The following is a 16,357-nucleotide window of genomic DNA, read 5'->3' as shown; positions in this document are numbered from 1 at the left end:
GTTATGGACCCAGATGCAGATCAAAGTGTTCTGTGATTAAATAAATTAGAGGGGTGTGTAGTCTTGGCACAGGTGTGTGCGCTCTTTGTGAGAGTTTATTAGTTAATAATTTATTAATCTGTGATGTCTTGTAGTTGTTATTACACACAGGCCGACTGATTGTTACTGCACATCTGTTGATCTATGATACTGAAACATAGATTAAAATGTTCTCCTCATCCCACCAACAAACAACAATTAACAACAAAATAAATGCTGGATGGCACAAAACAAAGTACTCAGTTCATGTAAATCTGTTCTGTGTATGATGCTGAATTGTAGTTTAATTTTATCCTGTGAGCTGTGTCAGTTTCCACCAACCACCAGCGTTCATTTTCATTCAGCTTTATAATAAGATCGAGTTACTGACAGTTTCTCAGTTTTATTTTCAAACTTCCTCTTCTGGCTCAATGACTCCATCACACACACTCCTCCTTAAATTTAATGTGTCTCATACATATCTAATTAAAATGTTGTTCTTTTGTCAAACAAAACACACTTTATTAAATCTAGTATCAGTGGGATTATTTGCCAGAGAGTCAGGCCGCTGGCTAAACAGGAGTTGAGAAATCGGACCAGCCTGTTTATGCCGAAGTGCTAATGACCCCAGACATGGCCGCCAGAGGTTGCATTATGTTAGCAGGATGCCCTCTGATGTATCAGAGCTCACAAAAACATTATCATCTGAACCCTGGTTCTCGTCACTGTAGTGATCCTCTGCCACGCCCGGACTTTCCAATGTTCTGGCTGTGGAACGCAGTTTAGACAGTAACCCAAGCCAGAACAAACTCAGGAGCTAAAAATACCAACAGTCAACAGTCCGGCTGCTGTGGGACAGAGACAGGGGGCATGGGAGGGTCTTTACATGGGGTTAGGCAGGCTGGCAGAGGGGCAAATGGATGGACAGCTGGGGACAGAGACAGAGTAACAGCAAGGGCAAAAAAACAGAGAAAAGACGAGTGAAAAGACTCAAATCTAACTATTGTTTGAGGGAAGAATGGTTGGAAAAGTGAAGAGTGATGAAGACAGAGTTGTATGAAAACTGAATTCAAGAAGAAAGAACTAGAATTTCCTCCACCTTGTGTTTCTGGAAGCCTCTGCTTGTTCTCCTCTTCTGTCTTTACTCTTTACTTCACTCACCACCCCTGGAGGTGATGAACTTTGCTCTTGGCTTCAAGCTCCCATCAGCAGGCAGTTCTGGGCCCGGTGCCGGCAGCGGAGCCACCATGGAGAACCTGGAGAAGCAGCTGATCTGCCCCGTCTGCCTGGAGATGTTCTCCAAGCCTGTGGTCATCCTGCCCTGCCAACACAACCTGTGCCGCAAGTGTGCCAACGACATCTTCCAGGTGAGATTGAGAGTTTTCCAACAGATTTAGTAGTTTTAAACTTTCAAGGTATCACTTTGAGTTTGTGACCCCTAAATTTGAATCATAAAGAAGGACAAGTTAGTCTCTTTCTCCTTCATACTACTTCCCTCTTTTCTTTACCCAGTCAGCTAACCCCCTGTGGCACTCCCGCGGCTCCTCCAGCATTGCTGCCAGCGGCGGCCGTTTCCGGTGTCCGTCGTGTCGCCATGAGGTGGTGCTGGACCGGCATGGGGTCTACGGTCTGCAGAGGAACCTGCTGGTGGAGAACATCATAGACATCTACAGACAGCAGGAGTCCTCCAGGTGAGTCTGTGCAGGAGGGAGGGAGGTTATACAGGGTTTCTGCAGGTCCTGAAAAGTTGAATCTTACGTGGCACAGTATTAAAAAAGTCTTGAAAAGTGTTTTTAAAACATTTGGTGAATGTGGCATAAACTCTGAAGGTAAAAACTCTTTATGAGATTATCAACAATCACGCATCGAGGTTTAGAAAGAAAAGCTCATAGTATGGAATCTGAATGAGACTCTGTGTGTTACTGTAATAATGAGTGACTGCCAACAGAGAGCAGTATTGTATTAAATCACTGCCTCTCTACAGGTCTCTGACCACAGTCTGCCCCTGTCAGTACTTCAGAGCTGATGCATCTGTATTATAAGTTTCCTCTTCCTGTTTTTTTGGTGCAAACGATTATTTAACATTTTAAAGCTGATACACAGTAAATTCAGGAAATAAAGTTAAACTGATGCTTGGTTAAATTATGACGTAGTTGTCTTTAAAATGATCACAGGCCGAGGTCAGTTGTAAATCCTTTTTATTTACTGATTTTCTTGTTTTATCACAGAACAAATGAACACATGACACTGAAACGAGTGAGTTTAGTGTCAGGTATCCAGTCACCAGCAGAGATGGACACTAATTTAATTTAACATAATTTAACGTCCCTCTCTTATCTAAGACATTACGTCAAAACTTCTAAATTATAACGTAGATTTATCACCTGTGTCTGTAGGTGGGAGCTCACCTTTGCTGACCTTTTTGGTGTTTTGCTGAGTTGTGCTTGCAGAGATTCAAGAGGGTTCACTTTAATAATTTAGCTAAAAAAAAAAAAGCTTACATATAATTTGGTCATAAATGTTTTAACTTGGCCAATGAACTCACTTTAAAACAGGCTTTAGAGAACATTTTGTTGTCTGAGGTCTGTTACACATTAAAATGAGTTTGCATCATAAATAACATGTTTCCTCTTCAGTACATCTGTCTCTGTTTTGTAAGTGTACACACTTACTACAGCTCTGCGCTGATATTTAAGTCATCGTAAGTGTAAACTTGTCACTGTGACTCAAAAATAGAAGCTAAGTGAGTCACTGGTAAAGCAGAGAGATGTTGGCATTCATCAGAGACAGAAGGGCAGGAGTCCCCTCATTATCCGTGTGGGCTAAAATAGATGTGATTGTTCGCAGCGAGGTTTGAAAATGTTTTGTAACTTGTAGTTTCTCATATTTTTTTCATGGGTGGAAAAATTTCTCATTACTTAATCATCATTTCTGTCAGAAACACCTACGTCAGAGGACAAAGGAACTTTTGGTGCATAAAATTTGGATTCCACTAAACAGCCTTTGCTTTTTAGGAGGCTACATGATACCAGTGCCACACCTGTCCCTACTACACACATGTCCCCGGGTGACTTCTGTCTCAGGTCCTAAAGACCTGACTCTGAAGTCTTTGGGCAGTCTTGGGGAGTGGTGTTTGTATTTTTGGCTGTACGTTACACGCTGGCAGTGACAAATCTGGAGGAAAGTGGAGCAAAAATACACAAAATTTTGATTTATTATAGATTTGTTAGGTCCTTTGGAGGAAACCTATAGGAAGCAGACTGAGCTATAAGTGAGTAGTGACACACTTTCAGTTCCCAGGTGGCAAAGAAACAACAGGCATCTCAGCCAAACTCTTCGCGTAGCTCCTCCATCATCCACTGACGTCAAAAATACGTCAGTGATAACAGAAGTAAACTAAGCTGCTTCAACAATACAGACAATGTTGCCAAGTCTTGTGGACTCTATGCCACTTGTGCATGAAAACGAGATAAAAAATTGGCCAAGTTTTCCTTTATCTTCCTTTAAGCACATTACAAGTGCATTAAAATGATGGAAAACAGAAAAAACACTGAGTGAAATCCTTGTGTTTTTTGTTTTTTCTTTGGGAAAGAATAAAACCCCACCTACGAGAACTAAATGTGCTCCTGGATTAATCATAGTGTTTTGTCTGGGGGTGTAAACATGAGCTTCTCTTCTTCATAATTTTCACCAGACTAGATGCTGCATGTGTATCTGTCTTTTCTTTTTTTTTCTAAACAGTCTCAGGAGACTTTGCTCAGGAGAGGATCCTCAGTGAAAACACAGGTTATTTAACAATTTAAACAAAGAGCAAAGAAGCCTGTGAATTAATCTCTGATGATCCATTTAGACTTTTTGTCTCTTCCAGGCTTGTAAACATAAAGCCAGAGCAGCAGCAGCTGATGTGTGAAGAACACGAAGAGGAGAAGATCAACATCTACTGTCTGTCGTGTCAGACGCCGACGTGCTCCATGTGCAAAGTGTTTGGTCGGCACAAAGACTGTGGCGTGGCTCCGCTCAGCAGCGTCTACATGAGACAGAAGGTAAAGAATCGGTGTTGGCAGCTGTCACTTCTCTTATTATTCATAACCTTGTGCTTTACTCCGGTTCACAAGCACAACAACCAAAAACAACAGACCGAGCCAGAGACGATGCTGGAGATGTGCGTTAGAAATAAGCCGGCAGGGTTTTTGAGGAGCCGAGCTCACAGCTGAAGCTGAAGCTTGTCTAAAGGTCAAAGGACAATCACTGAATGTAAACAACTGTCCAAACTCTAACGTTTCTCCAGAAAGTGCATGTGCGCATGGGTGGGTGACTTCTTATAACGGACGGTGGCCTTTACCTGCCTCCATCTACTTATTTCTTTAGTTTCTATTTTTAGATCTTCTATTCATCCGGATCTCGGTAACACACAAACCAAAAATACACACTGAGCCACAACCAAGTGCAAATGCACAAATAAATACTGTATGTAATCATTGAAATCAGGACAGACCTACACACACAGCTGGGTAACCAGCCATCTAAAGGTCAGTTATAATGACACCAGACATTGTTTTAAGGCGAAATCGAACCTATTTTTCCACTGCGCGGACGCACAATGTCACACAAAGACAAAGTGCAGCAGTATTGTCATGCAGATGGAAGCAGCAGCAGTGTCCGGCATGTTATCGAGCAGTTGGCTTTGTTGACATTTCAGCGCCGGCCTCTCCATCTCTCACTCTGTCTCTGAATCACTCATCTGAAATTTAGATGAGGGTGAGGGAAGTTGTTGATCCTCCATTTTAATGCAGAGGTTAATTTCAAAAACAAAAGTCAGTGACTGGATATGGTATATATGAGATGATACGTAGAACTGACAGCAACACTTTAAAAGTCTGCAATAACCTATAAAAATGTGCGTGACGCCACGTGATACTCTAAACAGAAGGACTGGTGACTCATGTTGTGCCTCAGGTGGTGACAGGCTTACTAATTAGAAAGTACTCAGAGTGCATTCCTCCACCAACACTGCACAGTCCTCTGAATTTATCTTTTTGTCATGTCATGATCTCCTCCCACAGGTGGTGAGCCCGTGGAAGGTGGTGCCGTCCGGAGTGGGGTTCAAACCCGCGACCCCGAGAGACTCGTGCTCACAACTGAGCTAACCGGGCGGCTAATTTGTCTTTTTAATGAGAGTAAAGGTTTAGAAACTTTGAATCAACATCTGGATCCGTATGGAAATAAACATACTCACAGTCAGTCATGCTGATTGGTTGACTACCAACGTGCTGGAAAGTTATTCAGACACGTCCACAAACTTATGGCCATTTAAAGTCATGTTGCCATCTGTAGGTGAGATGAGTCATAAACTTTGTTGCACTTGCGTGATGCGTTTTAGAGATACAGTAAATGTCAAATGCGCCAAATTTGCTGTAACTGTAATTACTGTACACATTACGCCTTCGTTTGCACGGAATCTGTATGAAACACTGATTTTACTTCTTACCTGCTGTTGTTTCATGGGGAACATTTGTGAGTTTAACAGCAGAGTCGAGAGTCTGAAGTGAAGTTTGGTGGTTTTACTGTCCTGCTGTGTTTGCTAGTTTAAAGAAGACTAATCGGAGAATAGCTGTAGACACCACCCATCACAAGTCCACGGTTACAACTGAATTAACTTTATGGGAGTGATGAACCAACTTGTTTCTAAATTCCAACTGGAGTAAAATCTCTTTTGGCAAAGAGGACCAGTGACATGAGTCATAAAGAGAACAGAAAAGATGATTCACATGTCTTTCTGGGCTCATGCTGTTGGCCCATTTATCGATACTCAAAAGAAACTGGCACTTGAAGCCACTAGTTTATTCTCGGAGAACTGTCAGCGATGAAATCAACGTGATGTTCTGAATGTTTGCAGACAGAGCTGAGCGACGGCATCGGCATCTTGGTCGCCAGTAACGACCACATCCAGGCAGTCGTCTCTCAGATGGAGGAAATGTGCCGCACCATAGAGGTTAGAGGCACGCACACACACACACACACACACGCACACGCACAGAGTTAATTTATAAGTTTATTTTAAATATTAAAAACCTTTTAATGTTTTTTCAATGAAAAAAAACTCAAAACTGATGAGCCTTAAGTTTAATTCCCTTACTCCTCTAAATCAGGGGTCACTTCACGAAGGGCTACCAGTTTGATACAAATAACAAAGCTGTGCGGTTTTACCTTTAATCACATATTAATATTAATGATTAATGATATTTATCTATCAGTTCAAAAATATTAAAATATTTAGTTTTATAGATACTTATATTAAATGTTTAGACTGAACTCATTGGTGGTCCTGTGTTCTCTGCCGGCGGCCTGGTGCCCGCGGGTACCGTGTTGGTGACCCCTGCTCTAAATCATATGGCTAACTACTTATTTGGTAATCCATAAATCCTTTACATATACTTTAATTATATTTCACGCAACTTTGTTGAGGTTAAGAGTGTTTTTTCTTTCCTTCAGGAGAACGGTCGGCGACAGAGGGAGCAGCTGGCCGACCATTTTGACGGTCTGGTGGCCATCCTGGAGGAGCGGAAGCAGGAGCTGGTGGGTCAGATCTCCAAACAGCAGGACGATAAACTGAAACACGTTCGATCCCTCATTCGTCAGCACAGCGACGACCTGGAGGCCGCGGTCACGCTGGTCGAGTCGGCCATACAGTCCATGGAGGAGCCGCACATGCCTCTGTTTATACAGGTAGGTAACACTCAGGTGTGTTACTGTGCTGCCAGGAGTTACAGGTATTAGACTGATGCTTGGTATCTGAATACAGGGCCGCAGAGCAGAACCTGAATGAAGTTGAAACGTTATTAAAACTCGACAGCTCTCAGGTGGACGGTCCAACCTCCGTTCACTCCCATTCGTCTTTGAAGAGACAAGCAGGTTGTTACTAAATGCAGCATCTTTACTGCTGATGCAATATGTCTGCATCACTCGCTCTCCACTGAGGAAGGTGTGTTTGTCCTGAGCCTCAGGTGTCGCTGTTTTATATTCAGCCACACGCTCTGCCAAAGCAGGTGTTAAAGCAGATAGAGTTCGTGGCAGCAGGTAGTAAACACCATGAGGCCATTCTGGCAGCTGGCAGTATTTCTTAAAATCATGTTTTTATTTTACACGGCGACGTGTTTGACAAATACTTCTGACAGATGTTGTTGGCACAGGGAACTGAACTGAAACACAATGTGATGAAGTTTGTCTCCTCCCTCCTTTATGTCTGTCCTCTCCACTCTCTCACTCACAGAACGCCAAAGTCATACTGGAGAAGTAAGTCCAGTGTTTTTTGTGGTGAACCTTTGATTCTGCATGAAATAAATGTGACCAGACTTTAACTTATTCCACTGAACATTTACTCAGGTTCAGTTCTCCTCCCCAGCTGAACAAAGCCTTGGTCAGCCCCTGCTTTCACGACAGAACTTCCTTGTGTAACTTTGAGAACAATTGTTTGAACATGGCCCATTTGGATTCCATGTCCCCGGCCTCCCCTGGGATGGATGAGAAGGTCTTCTGGAGGTGGGAGTTGAAGGGGCCTTAGTGCTGTCCAACGATTAAAATTTTTACACGTCGACAGGACGTACGTTGTCTGCAACCTTTGCAGCACTAAGCTAAAGTACTGTGGCAATACTAGCAACATGAGGGCTCCGGGTTCGAACCCCGGTCTGGGTTCCTCTGTGCGGAGTTTGCATGTTCTTCCTGTATCTGCGTGGGTTTTCTCTGGATACTCCGGCTTCCTCCCACAATCCCAAAAAAATGCACATTAGGTTAGCTGGCTACTTTACACTGTCACTAAGTGTGTGTGTGCGTGATTATCTGTCTTTGTGTGTCGGCCCTGCGATTGACTGGCGACCGGTCCAGGCTGAACCCTGCCTCTCACCCGTAGTCAGCTGGGATAGGCTCCAGCTCCGCCGCGACCCTGACAGATCAAGCGGTTTAGAAAACAGATGGATGGATGGATGGATGAGGGCTCACATGTCGCGCTTCCATCCAGAGGAGGCTGCGTAGGATAAAGAGAACCATCCGAAGCCTCACTCCACCAAAACATACTCGTTTAGCTCCTGTAAAATGCATAATTTTGAATTTGCATGTGTTGAAACTGAATGTTTTGATTCATACCTTCGATTATCAGCTTGAATAAAGAGCAGCAATCAGATTCAACTCACAGCATTTACCAAAGCATCTCTTCTCTTTGTATGAGATTTATGTTTTTTTGGTCTCTGACAAATAAATGTAATAAAATAAAAGTATGAAAACATCTGCATCTTTAAGGTTGGAGTCTTATTTTGACCTGTTGTGACCTGTACCTGTTCTGTGTGTTGACAGAATGGCAGCGACAGCGAGGGCCTCGCATGTGGAGCGTCCAGAGCTCGGTTACGACAGTATGAGCCACTTCGTCATCGAGAGCGACGACATCGCCGACATGTTGAGGAACATCGACTTCTGCTCGGGTCTGTGCAACAATACAACACAAAAGCAAAGTGTTAGCATGTCGGTTACACTGTGAGGCAGAGGAGGGAGCAGAACATGGACAAAATTTACAATAACAGATGTAAGACTTTGGATGGAATAACTCGAGATGTCCTCAAGAGATGCTTGAGAACATCTCATTAACATCATTACTATTATCATTTTAATTAGTTAATTAATTGATTAGTTAAGAGTGTGAATGATGGACTGGTTGATCATAGGTCTGATTATAATTAGCAGCCATACTTTCCTTCTCTATCCTGATGAAGTGGAGTAACAGATTCATACTGAGTTTCCCCCTATTTTTTCTTGTATTTCTCTTTTTTTAATGCTTATTGAATTAATTCTTTTATGTTTTCTTCTATAGATTAAAAGTTTAAAACGTACCACACATGATATTTAATAAATAAAACATTTCACTCTGAATGAGCTTCTCAGTAAATGTTCCCCACACTGTAAACTGTTCAGTTTAATGTTTAGCGGTTATAGTTAAACAAGCGTGTGTGTTTGTGTTTTCAGGTGTGGGAGATGATGGAGAAGAGGATTCTGAAGAAGTGGGAGAAGAGTGAGAATTTGACTTTAGCTGCAGATATTAAAGCGAAACAGAGGTAGCTGTTCAGTTCTGAATGACCTCAGAGCAGAGTCAGACCATCTGAAGGTTAAAAATCAGACGAAAATGATTTGAGATGTTCTGAGAGAGAATAGAAAGGGGATACAAGGGGCTTGTTTCTGTTCTGGATCACCCCGTTGACCTTTATTGATGAACTGATCTGGGTTTTGTTTGGCCAAGGCTTCGTGGTGTGTTTGATTTTGGTTTAGAAAGCATCAGACTCCTCACATTAGTTATTCAGCTTCCAGGGCTCAGTCATCAGCTGCAGAGGAGATGAGATGTTACAGGAATAAAGCAAATCAAATCTTAAAATCTCACTGTCCACTTTCTGCTGGTTTCAAGTGCATCTCACAGTCTTCATCCATAAATAAAACTATTCATCACATTACTTTTGAAAGCATCCTCACTTTACTTTAAGTGCCTCAAACTTTCACACAGCCCTGTATATAAACACTGGGCATGGTCCAGTATATTTATGCCTTTAATGTCTTATAAGTAGAGCTGCAACAATTTGTCCATTAATCATATTAATCAATTGACCAAAAATTGCTCACCAGCTGTTTCGTTCATCATTTCTAAGCATTCTCAGATTTCAGCTCCTCCACTGTGAGGATTTGATGCTTTTCTCTATTTTATGTCAAAAACTGAATATGAGCTGAATATCTTTGGGTTCTAGACTGTTGGTCAGATAAAATAAGATGTCTCAAGACATCATCTTGGACTCCGGGAAACTGTGATTACACTACTTTTTCATATTTTATCGACAAAGCAATTGATTGATAAGTCACATGCTGTATAATGGACGGTGGAAATAACAGTCAGTTGCAGCCCTACTTAAAAACATCCACATGACACATTCAAAGTGCTTCAGTGAAGATCACGCCGACACACAGTTTCTAAAAGTGCAGAAGGAAAAAAAAAGCAGTGTACTGACGGCTTTCTAACTGAAGTAGTGAAAATGTGTCATGGCCTGTTTATAGATGTTCTTGTCGGTCTGCTGATGAATTGTAATGTTTGGAAATGTGCACAGCCTGAACTCAGCAGCAGCTCACTGTGTATCGTACAGAGGGGATGTGTGAAATCGTCTCTAACAAGACCACTTACGTAAAGCGAGCTGCAGAGAGCGAAGGATTCCCCTCATCCCCTCAGGAAGGGGACGGCATCAGTGTATTCATGCTGACTCAGTCAAAGGCAACAACAACAACAACAACAACAACAGCATCCTCCTCCTCCGTGCTGCATTTGTGTGGAGTGCAGGGACATTAGGCCGAGCAGTTGGAGAATCACTGGTGATTGTTTATATGTGGGATGATGACACTGATCTCATGATATTAAGGGCCCGAGCACGAAATTCGTGCAAAGCCCTATTGTAACTGAAGGGATTATTATTATTCTCCTCTTTTATTTTTCTTCCACTGCTTTGTCGGCTAATTTTATCCCCTGAACATGCTCAAAAAGTCACCAAACTTTGCTCAAAATTGTTTGACACTGTCCATGTGACCGGGCGCGGCCAAACAGCTCTGCAGCGCACCCTAGAGTGTGAAAATATTCACCGTAAGACCTACGGACTTGAAAATCTGTACACAGGTGCACCACGTCGAGACAAGAAAAAAAACCTCTTGGAGTAAAATTCCAGGCATGATGAGCATGTGATTCTGAACAGATTGATATGCTAATATGACGATATTGTCACAGAACCAACTAATGGCAGTGGTTCATTTTTTTTCATTAATTAACTCCTAGGGAAATCATCAGATGGAGCTGAAATCTTGTCATGACACTATTGTCCAAAAGTGATCCAAAGCTTTTCTCTATGTTACATGATGTGGGCGCAGCAAACTGACCCTCCGATTTGTGAAAATGAGGATTTTGGGTTTTTCCCACTTATCATCCATTCTGGCTAAAATTCCGATACCTATAATCCCCTAAGTCTTGTCACAGGGCACTGTTTTAACACAGGTGTGGTCACTCAGCTAAGCAGCACTCCCTGGAATGTGAACTCAGCCCCTGTGAGGCCTACAGACATGAAATTGAGGTCTTACATGAGGTCTTACTAAAATATGACTTTCAAATATGAATATGAAATTTTTTTTGACTTTTTTTGCCCAATTTTGACACCTTACTATACTATGACATTTTTTATGACTTTTTGAGGTGAAAAATTTTTTTGACTTTTTTTGCCCGATTTTGACGCCTTACTATACTATGACGTTTTTTATGACATTTTGAGGTGAAAAAAAATTTGACTTTTTTTGCCAGATTTTGACGCCTTACTATACTATGACGTTTTTTTATGACATTTTGAGGTGAAAATTTTTTTTGACTTTTTCTGCCCGATTTTGACACCTTACTATACTATGACCATTTTTATGACGTTTTGAGGTGAAAATGTTTTTTGACTTTTTTCGGCCGATTTTGACGCCTTACTATACAATGACGTTTTTTATGACTTTTTGAGGTGAAAAAAAAATTGACTTTTTTTGGCCGATTTTGACGCCTTACTATACTATGACGTTTTTTATGACATTTTGAGGTCAAAAAAAATTTTGACTTTTTTTGTCCGAAAAAAACGCCTTACTATACTATGACGTTTTTAATGACATTTTGAGGTCGAAAAAAATGTTGACTTTTTTTCACCAATTTTGACGCCTTACTATACTATGACGTTTTTTATGACATTTTGAGGTCGAAAAAAATTTTGACTTTTTTTGTCCGAAAAAAAAGCCTTACTATACTATGACGTTTTTTATGACATTTTGAGGTCGAAAAAAATTTTGACTTTTTTTGTCCGAAAAAAACGCCTTACTATACTATGATGTTTTTTATGACATTTTGAGGTCAAAAAAAATTTTGACTTTTTTTGTCTGAAAAAAACGCCTTACTATACTATGACGTTTTTTATGACATTTTGAGGTCGAAAAAAATTTTGACTTTTTTTGTCTGAAAAAAACGCCTTACTATACTATGACGTTTTTTATGACATTTTGAGGTCGAAAAAAATGTTGACTTTTTTTCACCAATTTTGACGCGTTACTATACTATGACGTTTTTTATGACATTTTGAGGTCGAAAAAAATTTTGACTTTTTTTCACCAATTTTGACGCGTTACTATACTATGACGTTTTTTATGACATTTTGAGGTCGAAAAAAATTTTGACTTTTTTCACCAATTTTGACGCCTTACTATACTATGACGTTTTTTATGACATTTTGAGGTCGAAAAAAATTTTGACTTTTTTTCACCAATTTTGATGCCTTACTATACTATGACGTTTTTTATGACATTTTGAGATCGAAAAAAATTTTGACTTTTTTTGTCCGAAAAAAACGCCTTACTATACTATGACGTTTTTTATGACATTTTGAGGTCGAAAAAAATTTTGACTTTTTTTGTCCGAAAAAAACGCCTTACTATACTATGACGTTTTTTATGACATTTTGAGGTCGAAAAAAATGTTGACTTTTTTTGTCCGAAAAAAACGCCTTACTATACTATGACGTTTTTTATGACATTTTGAGGTTGAAAAAAATTTTGACTTTTTTTGTCCGAAAAAAACGCCTTACTATACTATGACGTTTTTTATGACATTTTGAGGTCGAAAAAAAGTTTGACTTTTTTTCACTAATTTTGACGCCTTACTATACTATGATGTTTTTTATGACATTTTGAGGTCGAAAAAAATTTTGACTTTTTTTGTCCGAAAAAAACGCCTTACTATACTATGACGTTTTTTATGACATTTTGAGGTCGAAAAAATTTTTGACTTTTTTTGTCCGAAAAAAACGCCATACTATACTATGACGTTTTTTTATGACATTTTGAGGTCGAAAAAATTTTTGACTTTTTTTGTCCGAAAAAAACGCCTTACTATACTATGACGTTTTTTATGAAATTTTGAGGTCGAAAAAAATTTTGACTTTTTTTGGCCGAAAAAAAACGCCTTACTATACTATGACGTTTTTTATGACATTTTGTGGTCGAAAAAAATTTTGACTTTTTTTGGCCGAAAAAAACGCCTTACTATACTATGACGTTTTTTATGACATTTTGAGGTCGAAAAAAATTTTGACTTTTTTTGGCCGAAAAAAACGCCTTACTATACTATGATGTTTTTTATGACATTTTGAGGTCGAAAAAATTTTTGACTTTTTTTGTCCGAAAAAAACGCCTTACTATACTATGACGTTTTTTATGACATTTTGAGGTCGAAAAAAATTTTGACTTTTTTTGGCCGAAAAAAAAAACGCCTTACTATACTATGACGTTTTTTATGACATTTTGAGGTCGAAAAAAATTTTGACTTTTTTTGTCCGAAAAAAACGCCTTACTATACTATGACGTTTTTTATGACATTTTGAGGTCGAAAAAATTTTTGACTTTTTTTGTCCGAAAAAAACGCCTTACTATACTATGACGTTTTTTATGACATTTTGAGGTCGAAAAAAATGTTGACTTTTTTTGGCCGAAAAAAACGCCATACTATAGTATGATGTTTTTTATGACATTTTGAGGTCAAAAAAATTTTTGACTTTTTTTGTCCGAAAAAAACGCCATACTATACTATGACGTTTTTTATGACATTTTGAGGTCAAAAATTTTTTTGACTTTTTTTGTCCGAAAAAAACGCCATACTATACTATGACGTTTTTTATGACATTTTGAGGTTGAAAAAAATTTTGACTTTTTTTCACCAATTTTGACGCCTTACTATACTATGACGTTTTTTATGACATTTTGAGGTCGAAAAAAATGTTGACTTTTTTTGTCCGAAAAAAACGCCTTACTATACTATGACGTTTTTTATGACATTTTGAGGTCGAAAAAATTTTTGACTTTTTTTTGTCCGAAAAAAACGCCTTACTATACTATGACGTTTTTTATGACATTTTGAGGTTGAAAAAAATTTGGACTTTTTTTGTCCGAAAAAAACGCCTTACTATACTATGACGTTTTTTATGACATTTTGAGGTCGAAAAAAATTTTGACTTTTTTTGTCCGAAAAAAACGCCTTACTATACTATGACGTTTTTTATGACATTTTGAGGTCGAAAAAAATGTTGACTTTTTTTGTCCGAAAAAAACGCCTTACTATACTATGACGTTTTTTATGACATTTTGAGGTCGAAAAAAATTTTGACTTTTTTTGTCCGAAAAAAATGCCTTACTATACTATGACGTTTTTTATGACATTTTGAGGTCGAAAAAAATGTTGACTTTTTTTGGCCGAAAAAAACGCCATACTATAGTATGATGTTTTTTATGACATTTTGAGGTCAAAAAAATTTTTGACTTTTTTTGGCCGAAAAAAACGCCTTACTATACTATGACGTTTTTTATGACATTTTGAGGTTGAAAAAAATTTTGACTTTTTTTCACCAAGTTTGACGCCTTACTATACTATGACGTTTTTTATGACATTTTGAGGTCGAAAAAAATTTTGACTTTTTTTGTCCGAAAAAAACGCCTTACTATACTATGACGTTTTTTATGACATTTTGAGGTCGAAAAATTTTTTGACTTTTTTTGTCCGAAAAAAACGCCTTACTATACTATGACGTTTTTTATGACATTTTGAGGTCGAAAAAAATTTTGACTTTTTTTGGCCGAAAAAAAACGCCTTACTATACTATGACGTTTTTTATGACATTTTGAGGTTGAAAAAAATTTTGACTTTTTTTCACTAATTTTGACGCCTTACTATACTATGACGTTTTTTATGACATTTTGAGGTCAAAAAATTTTTTGACTTTTTTTGTCCGAAAAAAACGCCATACTATACTATGACGTTTTTTATGACATTTTGAGGTCGAAAAAATTTTGACTTTTTTTGTCCGAAAAAAACGCCTTACTATACTATGATGTTTTTTATGACATTTTGAGGTCGAAAAAAATTTTGACTTTTTTTGTCCGAAAAAAACGCCTTTCTATACTATGACGTTTTTTATGACATTTTGAGGTCGAAAAAAATTTTGACTTTTTTTGTCCGAAAAAAACGCCATACTATACTATGACGTTTTTTATGACATTTTGAGGTCGAAAAAAATTTTGACTTTTTTTGTCCGAAAAAAACGCCTTACTATACTATGACGTTTTTTATGACATTTTGAGGTCGAAAAAAATGTTGACTTTTTTTGTCCGAAAAAAACGCCTTACTATACTATGACGTTTTTTATGACATTTTGAGGTCGAAAAAAATGTTGACTTTTTTTGGCCGAAAAAAACGCCATACTATAGTATGATGTTTTTTATGACATTTTGAGGTCCAAAAAATTTTTGACTTTTTTTGTCCGAAAAAAACGCCATACTATACTATGACGTTTTTTATGACATTTTGAGGTCAAAATTTTTTTTGACTTTTTTTGGCCGAAAAAAACGCCATACTATACTATGACGTTTTTTATGACATTTTGAGGTCGAAAAAAATTTTGACTTTTTTTCACCAATTTTGACGCCTTACTATACTATGATGTTTTTTATGACATTTTGAGGTCGAAAAAAATTTTGACTTTTTTGTCCGAAAAAAACGCCTTACTATACTATGACGTTTTTTATGACATTTTGAGGTCGAAAAAAATTTTGACTTTTTTTGTCCGAAAAAAACGCCTTCCTATACTATGACGTTTTTTATGACATTTTGAGGTCGAAAAAAATGTTGACTTTTTTTGTCCGAAAAAAACGCCTTACTATACTATGACGTTTTTTATGATATTTTGAGGTTGAAAAAAATTTTGACTTTTTTTCACCAATTTTGACGCCTTACTATACTATGACGTTTTTTATGACATTTTGAGGTCGAAAAAAATGTTGACTTTTTTTGTCCGAAAAAAACGCCTTACTATACTATGACGTTTTTTATGATATTTTGAGGTCGAAAAAAATGTTGACTTTTTTTGTCCGAAAAAAACGCCTTACTATACTATGACGTTTTTTATGACATTTTGAGGTCGAAAAAAATGTTGACTTTTTTTGTCCGAAAAAAACGCCTTACTATACTATGACGTTTTTTATGACATTTTGAGGTCGAAAAAAATTTTGACTTTTTTTCACTAATTTTGACGCCTTACTATACTATGACGTTTTTTATGACATTTTGAGGTCGAAAAAAATGTTGACTTTTTTTGTCCGAAAAAAACGCCTTACTATACTATGACGTTTTTTATGACATTTTGAGGTCGAAAAAAATTTTGACTTTTTTTCACTAATTTTGACGCCTTACTATACTATGACGTTTTTTATG

The 16,357-nt window shown here is 38.1% G+C and overlaps 1 protein-coding gene across 1 annotated transcript; it reads left to right on the top strand.

Moving 5' to 3' along the window:
* The first annotated feature begins 902 nt into the window (after positions 1 to 902).
* trim54 (tripartite motif containing 54) lies at positions 903 to 9,503 on the top strand. Its single transcript, XM_041065142.1, has 8 exons — positions 903 to 1,385; positions 1,531 to 1,709; positions 3,887 to 4,061; positions 5,915 to 6,010; positions 6,511 to 6,744; positions 7,289 to 7,311; positions 8,365 to 8,489; positions 9,028 to 9,503. The coding sequence occupies exons 1-8, from the start codon at positions 1,194 to 1,196 to the stop codon at positions 9,075 to 9,077; spliced, it is 1,074 nt and encodes a 357-aa protein (XP_040921076.1). The 5' UTR covers positions 903 to 1,193; the 3' UTR covers positions 9,078 to 9,503.
* Positions 9,504 to 16,357: the final 6,854 nt, after the last annotated feature.

The sequence above is a fragment of the Toxotes jaculatrix genome, chromosome 19 (genome assembly GCF_017976425.1).
Source record: "Toxotes jaculatrix isolate fToxJac2 chromosome 19, fToxJac2.pri, whole genome shotgun sequence".
In the NCBI taxonomy this organism is placed as follows: Eukaryota; Metazoa; Chordata; class Actinopteri; family Toxotidae; genus Toxotes; species Toxotes jaculatrix.
The sequence above is the reverse complement of the archived record's forward strand: the minus strand, read 5'-3'. Positions and strand labels throughout refer to the sequence as shown.

Coding starts and splice junctions, on each gene's coding strand:
- trim54 (XM_041065142.1), top strand. CDS start 1,194: ATGAACTTTGCTCTTGGCTTCAAGCTCCCATCAGCAGGCAGTTCTGGG. Junction 7,312..8,364: donor GCCAAAGTCATACTGGAGAA/GTAAGTCCAGTG, acceptor GTGTGTTGACAG/AATGGCAGCGACAGCGAGGG. Junction 8,490..9,027: donor GAACATCGACTTCTGCTCGG/GTCTGTGCAACA, acceptor TTGTGTTTTCAG/GTGTGGGAGATGATGGAGAA.